Genomic DNA, 14,189 nt, shown 5'->3' with positions numbered 1-14,189 from the left:
GGGTGAACCTCCTGTTAAATTTGATTTTCTATTTGGTAACAAAGATGTCTTAAATGTTGGTTATTCATGAAAAAATAAATTCATGATACTCCCCAGTCCTTTTCTAAAAGGCCATATGATCCAATCAGTTAAAAAGGTGCTTCACAATGTGGCAGCTATTGATTAATGGCTTAAAGCTGATCTATAAAGCATTAGTTTGCATTCATTGAGTATTAATTGAGTCAATTAAGTCTGTACTCCTACTTAATTAAGACAGTCTAGTACTGTCTCCTTTGCTGCTTGTAGTACATTGCCAAGTACAGTAAGATGCAGGCAAAGTCACTCACATGTGCACCAATCTCTGTCAGTTCATGTGTGCCCTAAGACAAACAGTAGTGGGACACAGTGGAGTGTTTTATCAGTCTTTGAGGGTCTGGCACTGAGGTGCCAGAGGGTAAGAGGACACACTCAGGAAAAGGCATGCTAAGTGGTCATGACAGATGAGAGCTAACGGAGAGCATTCTTCTGGATCTCGTTCAGACCAATTCAGAAAAGCTTACACATGCATGAGCACAACAACACACAAAAAAGGCACACAGCCTGGCAACAAAAAAAAAGTTTTTAAAAAGTGAAATAATGCACATTTAGTTGTTTAAATTGTTATATGGGAAACTATTACAAGCAAGAGAACTGATCAGAAGGTTTCGGGCTTCAGCACAAGGCCAACCAATTTCACAAGGCTACATTTGGAACCAATTTTACTTAGTGTATATGCAACTGAGACTGCTGTATTCTTCATAGCAGAGCAGTCTTGTGCCTGGTACAGCATGGAACCCATGGCAATACACAGAGAACATAACGCACTGTACTGGTCTCTAAATACTACTAAAACTCAGTCCAGAACAAATTATCTCACTAAGTCTGAGATCAAAGGTACTGTAGCAGCGGTCAACTTGACCTGGTCGACCTCCAGCTGTCAGCATGTGAGAGTCTCTGGAGGGTCAGGGGTGTGTGTGTATGTGGATGCTTTGTAGAATTGTGTTTGCACGTCTGTCTGTGTTTGTGTGTGTGTGTCTGTGTGTGTGTGTCTGTGTGTCTGTGTGTGTGTGTACGTGTGTGTGTGTGTTTGTGTAAAATAGAGAGGCTGAGTTAACAAGGACATTTACTGTCATTGATGTGAAGCACCTGCCCAACTAATATCATCCAACTTTAGAGCAGGCGTTCTGGACATAATTTTTGTCATAGCTGCACCACCTATTGGCAAGAAAATTAACTGCAGCAGTAGTAGTTTGGAAGTTCCGGTTATTAGATTGATTTTAAGCTGCAACATGTGGAACTAGACTGACAACTAGATTCATATGCTGATTGTGAACAAGCACATTTGTGACTGAGTTACAAGCTGGAACTATGAGACATGTAATTCTGATGAAATAAGCTTTTGTTTGTTGAAAAAATTGATAATTCTAGTGAAAATTGGTTCACTCTTAATGTTGCCTTCAAGCCCTTCTTCTAAATGCGTGGATTTGATCCAAGGGTTGCATCACTTGCCTATTGACAAATCCAACAGACAAGGAGCATTTGGAGTCATGTTTTTGGCCATGTAATGAATCAAACTCCTGAGAAAAATGTGTAGCTTTTTTGGTTGCGAAATTGCTCCACTATTTTTGCAAGCTAGTAGCTATCTATGTCTATCCAACATTTACTAGGGAGTGGGTTTATGAGAGCTTTTCCACTGAAAACATACTGCTGTGTCTGCAAATCAGGCTGATGAGACTGATGAAAATGAACCAGAACACTAAAGTTGCAGGCTTTAAAAAATGCTAAAATTCTCTGTAGAGCTGAGTGGGTGATCATTCTCTGTGGGTTTCTCTAATATAAGCAACCCCTGTCACGTATAGTCATTTTAATCATTGCTAATACAAAACTTCCCTCGGTACAAATGAATAAACAAATCTTTTATAAAACATTGTAGGTGCAGCGACAAAATATGGCTACATTTGCTGTTTGGGTACACAAGACATGAAAACTTTATACTTCATGAAAAAATGTATTTTGTCTTGGGGATCTAAATGAATTCAGCATGTACTGGCATGCAAGACAAAAGGGTGGAGGCGGTGGAGAGGGCTGTCTGGAGAAACAAAGAGACATTGAGAGGAAAATGGACACATTATAATGAGCATGATGAGGGCATAAGACTGCCACACATTTATGTATTTAGGATGTTGGAAATGTTCCATCAAATGTACATCTCAATATTGTGAGATTATCTGATCCATATAGGAGGTTGTAAGCTACCTGTCATTCCTTTCCATGTCTGCAGATTCCTATAAATACCAACTCACTATGGCAAAGCAAAAGGAAATGTTGAAAAGAAATGTCTCTTATATTGTGATATTGCTCATGAAAGATACTTAACTGATAATGATGGAGATAAACACACGATGCAGGAGACGTAATGCACATATACACAGGAAAGAAAAGACATTTCTTGTGACAAATTTTCAGCATTTTATCATAAACACAATCTCTGCACAACTCATGTATATCCAAAAAATGGCATGTGAACTGTTTTTTTGTGAGTGACTGTACATGTACTTTTCTGGGAACTAAAATCAGCTCAGCCTCATTACAGGGAAATCTGGTCCCCAAGAAGTATAAATCATCAATGTTTTGGGTTAAGACTGACTGGATCAGGTTAGGGTTAAAATGAGACAAATAGTGGTTATGGTTACAATAAGCCTCCAGAGAATAAAAGTAAGTAAATACAATGTCCTCTCAAGTCACAAAAGCATGATATCATGATATTGTGTGTGTGTGTGTGTGTGTGTGTGTGTGTGTGTGTGTGTGTGTGTGTGTGTGTGTGTGTGTGTGTGTGTGTGTGTGTGTGTGTGTGTGTGTGTGTGTGTGTGTGTGTGTGTGTGTGTGTCTGCGTGTGTGTGAAGGGAACATTTGATCATCTCTTGCTTCAATATTGGGATCGCTTCCCATGTGTGCACTTAGCTAATGTTTTTTTCACACATTGTATTTCATACTGCATCATATAAATCACTGAGGAGACTGCATAGAACAGTACCAGTGTCGTGAAGTACAACAAAGAACCTTTGCTATTATATTGGAATTTTTTTAAGACACTCATAACGTTATTTCCTTCTATCCAGTTTCTCATAGATAGCAGCAGTAAGTTAAAAAAAAAACCAAATGGTCTGTGGCAGTCTGGAAATATTGAGTTAGTTGGCACTTTTAACCATTTTTCTGTCTTTTTCTTTTTCTTGTCTTCACTGTTCCTCTTCTTGCTGCTTCATAAGCGGCACAAACCTCAGTTTGAAAGACCCTCTATCTGAGTGGCAGCAGTAAGGTTATTAATGTTTGTGTGTAGTATATGTGAGTTCATGCCTGTGTGGGTGTGTTTGTATGGTTCTGTACTCTGGTGCCAGATTGTGCGTGTGCGCATGTGTGTGTGTGTGTGTGTGTGTGTGTGTGTGTGTGTGTGTGTGTGTGTGTGTCTTTATGTGCACTGACTGTAGACTTTAAGCAGAACTGGACAGCCCTGGTGTTGCTGATAGGAGAGTTACTCCCCTGACAGTTCCTGAAGGGAGGTGCTGATAGAACAAACCATTTGAGTGACCTTGATCCAACCAAAGAGCCTTCATATCTCACTTCCTCTGAAGATTCACACCTCTTATACATCAGTTGAGTTTGTCGTCAGATAAAAAATGACTTCTTGAAATCACGGAAAACCTGCTGTTTTGCAATGACTTTGTGTGATTCACAGTTTGTGGAACTGTTTTCCAGTCATGGTTGCATCTTTGTAATACCAGTTTACTGGAACAAAATTCTTCCAATCTTGGAAGGTGGTGTTAACATTTGTTGTTGATTAGTACTAAAAACCACAAGGATGTGAATCATGTCTAAAATAAGAATACGAAAAGTAAATAAATTCCACAACATTGCAATTAACACCAAATCTTTAAAGCCAGAGAGGAACGGTAAATTCACACTGACACAATGCGTATGTTGCTACTTAAAGTGTGTGTGCATCTGGATAACAGTGTTTGGCACTGGTTAAATTCATTGAGAGATAATAAAAGGCCTTAGCACTAATGTCAAGTGTGTGTGTGTGTGTTTATATCTGGGTTTGTATTGACACGTGTCTATTTTTGCAACAAAAGATGGTTTAATACCTGTGTCACCATGGGCACAGCACATTTAAAATCCAATACTCTCCAGGAGTCCATAACATGCTGGGTTTACTGTCAGTGAACAGAGCTCAAATGGCCAACAGAGAACGGGCGAAGGGTTTTATTTGAAGAGCACAGCAACAAAATGATGGAAAATATGATCACAGAGGTTGCACTGCAGGCAAATGTGAATATCCTTCAGATACATTGACAGGCAGCTTCTGTGAAAAGTGCTGTCAGTTCAGCTCCTCAGATATTCAAAAGATGTACACACGGATCAAAATTCCTCTGAGGGGAATCCTGCTGTTCATTATCAGAAGCATTGAAACATGGATGTTATGACGGGGTAACAGGCTTGCATACGCATTTATCTTTTAGGTTTAGAATACATAATTGACAGTGGAGCTGTGATGAAGGCATATGCAGAGATGAAATCTATTGGCCAGCTGAAATTTATTTTGTACAGTAAACCCATTTCTTTTGCTATTTTTAGAGAAAAAAATAGTATAATAGTTAGCTTTAGTATAGCCTTCACATCATAACATTGTTATCATAAGATAAACCTAATCTTTTACCAGATAAGTACTGCACCTCAGTTACAACATGACATAAAAATGATCTCTACATAAATATATAAATACACATCAGCAACCACAGCTTGATAGAGGGTGCAAGATTATAATCATAAAGCCACTGATAATGATGACAAGTAGTCTCATTTGGTAAACTCCCCTGCCCTCCATTGAAGGAGGCAATGTATTCTCTGCAGTTTCATGCTAACTTTCACTCTGAGACCAAACATCCTCATGTGTTTGCAGAGTTAATTGCTCCAAAAGAAGTGACCCTTTGTTGAACTTTGGTGTCCAACAGCAAAGAGAGCGAGAGCAAAAGAGCCCATGTAACTAAATAGTAACAGAACAGTGGGGATGCATCAAAGTAATAGGTTTGTTTTTATGCCAGTCATTTAGTTATACTGTGAAATGTATTTAGTCTAACAAACATCTAGTGGGGCCTTAGATTCGTACATCACAGACTAAGCAGACTTAAACTGTAAATAGGCCGATATTACATATTGATGGTGATGGCCCCAATTTATCTATGTAAGTCCAGAAAGGAAACAGCATGGTTTCAAATCCTGTTCTAAATGACAAGAATTAACTTATATGATTATATGATTCTTCCATTTATGTGTTGCCTCAGTGGCTGATATGTATTGCTGTGTAAGGACAGCATGTACAACATTAAAGGGAGCCTTAAGAATGGTGAATTCCAGGTGCATAAAAGCCTGCAATTTGGTTTTGAAGCTTTATTTGATGTTTAGGTCATAACTATCATTTTAACATTTTAATGACTACATTTCAGTGAGATGCCTTGCGAACACACTGAAAGATATATATGGAAATGTTACTAAAAGGGGTTATCTGACAAGTACAGTATGCATGCTTACTGACTTACATACTGTCTATATTGTTGCGCATGTTCTAAGTGCAACCTGAATTAAAGAGATGCTATTTTTAACCTTCTCAGTGGTTACAGTAAGGTTGATATTTTCACAGAATAATTAGAGGCATACTCTAGGTAGTTGTTTTTATTTTTCATGAATTTGGCTATTCAAATACCCTAACCTTCCTGTACTGACCCAGACTAATAAGTACGTTTTAGGGTGTGTTGTTTCAAATGATTTAAGAGTGGTTCACCAAGGGAGCTGCAGGGACATCCATGTGACCCCACTACAACATTTTAGACAATGTGTTGACCATACATACTTTGACCCTTTCATATATTTAGTTTATTTAATAGCTATAGATCATTAACACACCACATTGCACATTGGATTAATGTCACATGGATTTGACTGTATACACTTTGATACCTAACCACAAAGTGTTATGAATTATCACACAATTGTATCACATTTTTCAGCTGAACCTGCGCCCTGAAGGTTTTCAGGCGCCACTGGCAGCAAGTGCCGCTGCCAGGGTCACTTCTAATCGCAGCCCTGGCGGATGAGGCAGCGACACGGTGAACGGGGAACTTCAGAAGGCTACTTCACCCCTTCACTACAGTACATGTCATACGCTGTATAAATATGGGATCTCTCCCCCTGTGGATCACACACTTGCCCAATCGCGCCGCGCAACATTCTGATGGGTCATTTGAATTCAGCGATCCTCACTGGGTATGTGGTACAGTACAGTAGGTAGTTGTAGTGAAGGGTCTGTGCGTAAGTGTGCATGTGTGTGTGTATATGTGTATGTGTGCGTGCGTGTGTGTGTGTGAGTGTGAGTGAATGTGCACTCCTAGAATAGAAAGCCAAAGCAAGGAGAAGAAGGAGACGAAGAGAGGCGGGATCGGTTTGTGCGTTGTTGAAATCCAGGGTGAAGCAAATAGATCGTCTGTATAACAGATCGATCAGCAGTTCGCGCTCCCTTTGTGGATTTGATGGATGTTTGATCAGTGGATGTGATGCCCATATATATCATCGACCGAAAATTTCCCGACACATCTGGTAAGTCGTTCACGCACCATGAGCGCCCCTTATAGCGCGGTGCCATCTGTGTGCGTATCCGTCTTTGTGTGCGTGCATTATTTTTTTGCATGTGCGTGTGCGCGCGTGCCGGCTGGGTGATACGGGGCAGCTTGCTCTAGTTGGTCATGCCACCCCCCTCGGAGTTCCCGACGTGCAACAGGAGATGAGGAGCTGGCACGCGTTTAGCTGCGTCTTGCTTGAATGTGTGCTGCAGCTGATTATGTTTATCACTGGAGTTTGAACACCTTGTTGCATTCGGTTTAACCAGAAAATAATACCATCTAATGCAATGGAATTTCTTAGGGGTATCCTATTAATACTTACTTTACGTTTAAGTACTGGTTCACTGTATCACTGTATTCCATCTCTGGTGAGGTTGCTGCAACTTTGGTGTTATATCCCTTTAGAAATTAGTTTCTTTATTCAATTCATTCTCCTATCAGAAAACCATCAAAAAGCTATTTAAAAGGTAGACTTCATTTTACCTAGATCACAGTACCTTTGGGCATCAAGTCCTCTCTCAAAATGATTTTAAAGTAATTTAGTCTTCAGTGTGCAGCTATAGGCCCTGTGCTGAAATGAATATCCCAGTGAAGGTATTATTTTAAGTTAAAGTAGGCCACATTCCAGTACTCATTCAAACTCAATTTGGCACATGTTTATGGCTCACATGGATGTAGGTTGTAAAAAGTGACTTCATGGAAGCAGTGTTCAGTGACTTATGTGTTCAGGCACATGGGTGTTTTCAGGTGTCTCAGTGAATGATGGGTTTAATTTTGAAGCAGTTTGTGAGGTCTCACAAGACATAGGGACTGTTTATGTTTTCGATATATCATGACAGACCGACAGAGAGGGGACACAGAGAGAGAGAGTTTTGACTTTTGGTACCCCTTTCATAAACCATTATCTGACTAATGCAGACACATGCTATATACCTTCCAAGGCACAAAAAAACCCATCACAGCCACATTATAAAAAGTAAAATAACAGTGGCAATGTATTGCTATAGCAGCAAGAAACAGCATGAGCAGAATTGGAAAGTTACACACATCACAGTCCTCCCGTACAGAGCAAACATCTTCAAAGGCATCAATGTCATACACATACTGGCTAATACGTATAGATTTCTTAATCTGCACAGAAGCAGTAAAGAAGAGTTATCTGACTTTAAACACGCCTGAGTACAAATCATAATCCCGACAGAGTCATGTATACAAGCACAGCTGTAAGTGTACATATGAGTGATAGTACATGAGAGACACATCCAGTAATTGCTCCTTAAGATTCATACCTGACATGCCCGAGCATACTGTGAGGGAGTCACTTAAACATGATTTACTGCCTCTCAGCGTCCCACTCCATCTATACATCTTTCTTTCCCCCCTCTGTGCTTGTGTTCTTTTTTGTACATTCTTTCACAACGTCGTTATGTTCCTTTTCCTTTTTTGATACGTTTCATTTCTTGGCATTCGATGTGACAGGATTAGAGCTAATAATGTGCACCCTCTGCAACACTGATATGCACACATGGTTTTATTAGAGCAGTGGGACTGCCGTCACAGTGATGTGCTTGCTTGCAAACAAAAAAAGAAAAGAGCAAAGTTGACTTAAAGTTCCTACTAACACACCTGCAGCTCAAAATCGATTGTCAGGAAGTTCTGATTAATACATAATCTGAACTCTTCTTTTAATGGGTAATCAGTCATTTTCCTCCACATTTCTGCCTCATGTGTCTTGCATATACTGCATATAGAATCACATCTTTCAAACACAAACACTGCAAAAGGGAAGGTATCCATTACATGTCGGGCCACCACTCTCCTGTAGTAAATCTTATGACCCACAGTAAAGTCATGCATGCTGGAGTGCTAGTGTGGAGTGGGGGGAGCAGCCTGTAGGGAGCTGTGGTTGGTGTATACAATAATGGCCAATTACCAGAGTGGATAATGACTGCAACCAAGGGGGGGTTATTTTACATTGCACTATTGTTTTGTCATGAAGAGGAATGGAAGGGGATTTGAGGTCTAGCAGGGCTGTGACTGTGTTTGATGCATGTGGATGTGTGAGAGTAGGTGATGTTGTGTGTCTGTGGCTTTCTTCATGTTCAAAGGATGGTAGGAGACTTTGTCCTTTGGTCGTGTGTTGCTCTCATCTCAGCCAGTACGTAGAGAAACCCGCCCATCTGCACAGGGGCCTCATGACACCAGCCTGTAAAAGTGTGTGTGAGAGCATGACTGTGGACGTGTGTGTGTGTGTGTGTGCTCGTGTGCAGTGATTGCACGAGTGTATGTGTGTGCAACGTCAGTAAGGGATTAAGGATTAATTGCCTTCAGAGATAGACTTAACTGCTTGTTACATGAACTTTGTAAAGTTCTCACTTGGCCCCAGAGAGGAGACAACACACTCTATATAGTGAGTAGCAGAGGGAAAGTCTGTCTTGTTTTCTGTTCTTCAGAAGTGTGTTTCTTTTTTTTCTGTCTGGAGTGTACTGCCGCTAGAGGGTAAGAAAGTCCATTGTTCTCACCTTTTGCTCTAAGACTGGTTAAAAAAACTACTATTTGTCTTTATTTAGTGATAACTGCCATGTGTATTTCCCTTTTTTAAGCCTGCATGCACCAATCTGGAGAATTCAAGTCTCTTTATTAAATAATTTTGAATTGAAATAGTATTTTGCCAAAGTGCAGAAATACCTTATAGATCAGTAAATGTTGCTGACAGCAACAGATATGATGCAAATGTATGTTCAAGGTGCAAAACCTTGTAAACAGATGTTACATGCACTAATTCTTTAGTTCAATTTCAGTTAACATGTGACATATACATGTATTTTTAATTCACATATTCATCTCTTATTTATTTATTTTTATCATCTAAGTCTGTCTCAGGCTCCCTTTTTGTCTTCTATTTAGGCTGATTGTTTTCATTTCATTTTATTGGATTCATATATTCATAAAATGTCAGAAAAGAGTAAAATATGCATCATATTCTCAGAGTTATCAAATTGCCTGCTTTGTCTAACTAACAGTCCCAATCCCTAAATAATGGATTTAAACCAGAGACAAGTTGTAAATCATTTGATTTGTTCGCATTTTTGCCCAATTATCATCTTGATAAAGTATCAGAATTGTTTCAAATTGATTTCTTGTCAACTAATTAATCAGTCACGCTGTCCTGCTATTGTTCTTCTCCTCCCAGGTGAGTTGATACAGCCTGCAGCTGAAGGAAGAGACCTGAGAATGACAGAGACCAGCCCCCCCAAGTCGGCTAAGAAGCCCCGCTGGACCTCCCTGGAGATCGGCCTCATTACAATCGTTTCATTGCTCTTCATTGTCATTGTCGCCCTCGTCATCCTCTTTGCCACTCAGAAGACTGGTGAGTGCATTTAAGGGTAGGGGGCTCTGCTGGACAGCTGATGGTGAAAAGTGGGAAATATGTGCACTGAGTGCCTCTTAGAAAATATTTTTCCCAAAACTGTCTCAGCTACACGTTGATGAAAGTTTGATAAACCTGACTGTGATCAAAAGAAATTCATCATGTAATATTTCTGGGAGCCACTGAACATTGAGGACACTTTTTTTCTGAAAGCAAACCTTTCAGAACTATTGAAATTACCTTCCTGAGACTAAGGGTCTATGCACTATCACTTTAAACTGAGTTCATAGTTAATGGTAAACATGAGGGAGTGCTCTGAAGAACAGTATTTAGCTCAGGTGAATAGAGGACTCTTGAGCTGTGTACTTTCAAAGCATAGTGCAAAAGTACAACCACTGAGCCAGAAAGAAGAATGCAGCGTGCAAATGTCCTTTTTGGAGTTGCCTTTTTGATGACAACAATTTTTAAAAGACATATTCTATGTACTTTGAAAACATTGTGAAATTTAATATTTCAGACTTTTGTGTAAATTTGTTCAACTCAGATATTCAAGTCAAATTTCATCAATTAATTCATGATACCAACTGCTAAAAGCCAAAGTGCTAAATCACTTTGGCTTTTATTTTTTTTCTCTCAAACGTAAACATGTCCAAAGTGTCAAATAATCAGCGAAATATATGAAGCCATAACCCTTGTGATATAAAAGCAGATAAAAGACTGCTCTGAATGCTCAGTTTCCAACATTTTTTTCTACTTTCAGCCCGAGCTGACGTTGACTTGTGACGGATTGGTCATCTGCTCCACACACAGAACACCAGTTTCACTGCTTCTCTGTGCTAACATTATGGCATTTTTTCATTATTTTTAGGGTAGTCATGCTGAACTGTGACTCGAGCTGTCATGCTGTGAGTGTTTTTTCCATTACGCAGCACGGAAAAGTTAAATAAGTAGTTTACCTATTGGAAGAGTGCTGGTTGTCTGCAACACTTCATCAAACATCATCACTGTGGCTGTTTCTGATTGTCCTATTCCTCCCAACATTTTTTCTTACTGATCTGCTGGGCAAATAGCTTCAAGTATCTCTATATGTTGTGCGACTGGTTTTTAGCGCCATTAGCATAGCTCTGCAAAGTCAGTGAGGAACATGCTTCTTATCCTTTAAATAAACACAATGAAATTCTCTGGTTATTTAGTCACATGAGGCAGTTTTGCAGTGACGCAAGAAATATTAAGTTTTCATCAGCAGTAACAGGTGATATGGCTGGCTCTTGGCATGCTTCTGGAAAGCTGAACAGAACAGAGTGGGCCTTAAAGCAGAGGGCGACCTTGAAGAGGCAGGAGCTAAGACTACCTGTTAAGAGACAGAAGCTGAACTTAGGGGCTTCATAAAGGGGCAGCAAAAGATAAATTATAAAGTTTTTTAACTGTGAATCATGCAAATCTACTCTAGGTGAGTCCTGGAATAAAAATGTAGAGCTTGAAATCAGCATAATAGATCCCCTTTAGTATCCTGACTAATGCTTACCTGCTCGCTTTTTGTAAAAATGTATTAAACTGGTTCTTAGAGACTACACAGGTGGTAAGAAGTCCAAGGATAATTGATGATTGTGCTGCGGTACAAGAATAGTTATCTACTAGTATGTCATTAACATTAACAAACATCTTATTTACGGATCTACTGTATAGATTAATTATTGATAAAAAGGCACAGGTTTGAAGTTCAGCAAGTTAAGAACTCCTGACAGATAAGTTAGTATAATTACATTTAATAATAGTTAATATTATCTTTGGCAGTCAAGTGCTTGGTAAATGTGTAAGCTGCCATGTCAGGGAAATGAGAAAGTTTAAAGTCCCCCTCTAGTGCAAAATGTGTTGTTCCTCTTGTTCCTTCAGTTAGATGTTTGAGCTTCACTGTGCAGAATGATGTGTGTGCAGAGTTTGACCCCAGAAGACTGTTTTAACATTCATCTGCTGAATGTGGAAAGTTTCTCTGTGCTCATCTGATTTTAAGGGATGGGCCATCCATTTGTGACATCACAAATAGTTTCTAAGCCAATTTTGGAACAATACACACTTTTCAGTGAAGTACGAGATAGCTTGTGTCCAGCAGCGTAATTCTTAAAATTCAACACTTTTTATATTCATAGATTGTGGATTTTAATGAGGTGGAAGGAGTAAATGCCATTTTAAGGATTTTATGAGGGAATAATATGTTTTGTGGGAAAAAAATACACAGTCCCAAGCAGAGTATTTTTGTATGTCTTCATACATCTAAAAAGGGATCTTTAATGACTTTGTCTGTGTTTATATCTGCATGTGCACTTACCTGTGTGCACATCATGCATTCACACTCAACACATGAGGGTAATATGACAGCATGTGTACTTTTGTCAGATTAAAGTTATACACCTACATTTCTGACAGTGAAATAAATACTCCTAAGTAGTGAGCAGTAAGTTTGAGAAGGATGAGATGGAAGGGAAAGAAAGAAAGAAAAAGGAAGGAGATTATGTGTATCTGACATAATGACTGATGACTGCAAAAATCCCACTGAGTGATGATTTGTTTGGCATTTTCCTGTAGATGAAATCTGCACCACGGCTGACTGCACACAGTCAGGTAAGCATTGTGTGTTTGTTTATGTGTGTGTTTGCTTTAATGTCTCATTTTCAAGACTTTGATTTTTTCTCAAAGGAGAACAGAATGGGAAAATTTAGAATGCAGCAGAAGCCCAGAGACTTCAGCTGTGAATGTGTTGCCGCTGAGTCAAAACAGTGTTCAAATCAGAAACAGTCCTGATCAGTAGAAACATTTTGCAGAGGTTTATTGTCCTTGGATCACCTCTCACCAACTGTGGGCCTACAAGGGAAGTTGAACAAATTGTAATGGCTGAGTAAGTGTATCCACAACTTTAGAAAACTAATTAAGACACAAGTTAAGATAAATTAACTAATGTCTACCTCTAGATTACAGCAACAGATGTCAATTCAGTTCAGATTCACTTTTGAGGAACCAGTGTCCCAATTAATAAAGATTTGATAGCCTTGTCACAAGAGACCTTTCCACTAATTCATGTAATATAATTGCAGGTCCAAAAAGTAAACACATTTCCAGTATTGGTGCCTAACAGAACCCAATTCTTCAGTTTTTCTCATGCCAATTGGTGCATATCAAGACTTTTCAAGGGCCTGTTTTTTACTTTTTTAATGAACCGTTAACTAAAAGGAGCTGTTTTATTTATTATATTAGTACATACAGTAGCATGAATCATTTTTGGCATGCACTCAAGGGTGATAGTGGATCCGCAATCTCAGCTGTTCTTTTGCAGAGGATGTCCAACATCATTTATTGCAACAGCTCTCTTATATCTGTCTGTTCACAAAAGATTCCTACCAGCAGCTGGTTAGCTTAGCTTAGCTTAAGACTGGAAACAAGGGGTAATATCTTTCCAAAGATAACAAAACTACTACCTCTGAAGCTCTGTAGTTAAAGCAATGGTTCGGCGTAATTTCAACCTAGCGTCATATGCACCATGAGGTCTATCTAAACACCACCTCAGCTGTTTATTTTCATTTGGTCAGAAAATAGTGGAGTTAGAGCTATCAGCCGAATGGCCTAGTACAGGCGTTAATGGGACCACCAGTGTATCTCGTAAATTACTATTACTATACTATTATACTATTTATGTCTGTTGACTCCTATATCTTTAAGTATAGTAATCTCTGGGTGAGTATTTCTATTTCCTTAATTTCTCAGAGCTTGTTTCCCTTCTGTTCATGCAGCGTCCCGTCTCATTGAGAACATGGATGCTAGCGTGGACCCATGTGATAACTTCTACCAGTATGCCTGTGGAGGCTGGCTTAAAAAGAACATAATCCCAGAGACCACCTCTAGATACAGCACCTTTGACATCTTACGAGACGAATTGGAGGTCATCCTCAAAGGTCAGTCACCTACACACACACACACACCCACACAAACAAAGATCCGCATACAGAAAGACCACAACACTGGCAGACAGGCTGACTATTTTATGAAAGATGTAGAGATCTGTGCTGCTTGTTTTCATCAGAGTGATAATTCTGCATTTAGTCCAGGATTAATATGATGATTAATCCTACAAGAGTACG

At 39.3% G+C, this 14,189-nt stretch overlaps 1 protein-coding gene across 2 annotated transcripts in view; it reads left to right on the top strand.

Moving 5' to 3' along the window:
- Positions 1–6,275: 6,275 nt before the first annotated feature.
- The window catches only part of LOC128360530 (neprilysin-like), a 35,300-nt gene continuing 27,386 nt past the window's right edge, over positions 6,276–14,189 (top strand). For both annotated transcript variants that reach the window (XR_008321504.1, XM_053320972.1), the window contains exons 1-4: positions 6,276–6,666; positions 9,883–10,059; positions 12,643–12,678; positions 13,842–14,003. Coding sequence is in view for 1 of the 2 variants with exons in the window: in XM_053320972.1 (XP_053176947.1) it covers positions 6,624–6,666; positions 9,883–10,059; positions 12,643–12,678; positions 13,842–14,003 (418 nt within the window). In the remaining variant the exon portion in view is untranslated. The remainder of the gene's footprint in view (positions 6,667–9,882; positions 10,060–12,642; positions 12,679–13,841; positions 14,004–14,189) is intronic.

This window comes from Scomber japonicus, chromosome 6 (genome assembly GCF_027409825.1).
Source record: "Scomber japonicus isolate fScoJap1 chromosome 6, fScoJap1.pri, whole genome shotgun sequence".
NCBI classification, from domain to species: domain Eukaryota; kingdom Metazoa; phylum Chordata; class Actinopteri; order Scombriformes; family Scombridae; genus Scomber; species Scomber japonicus.
Note: the sequence above shows the minus strand (reverse complement) of the source record. Positions and strands in the feature narration are given on the sequence as shown.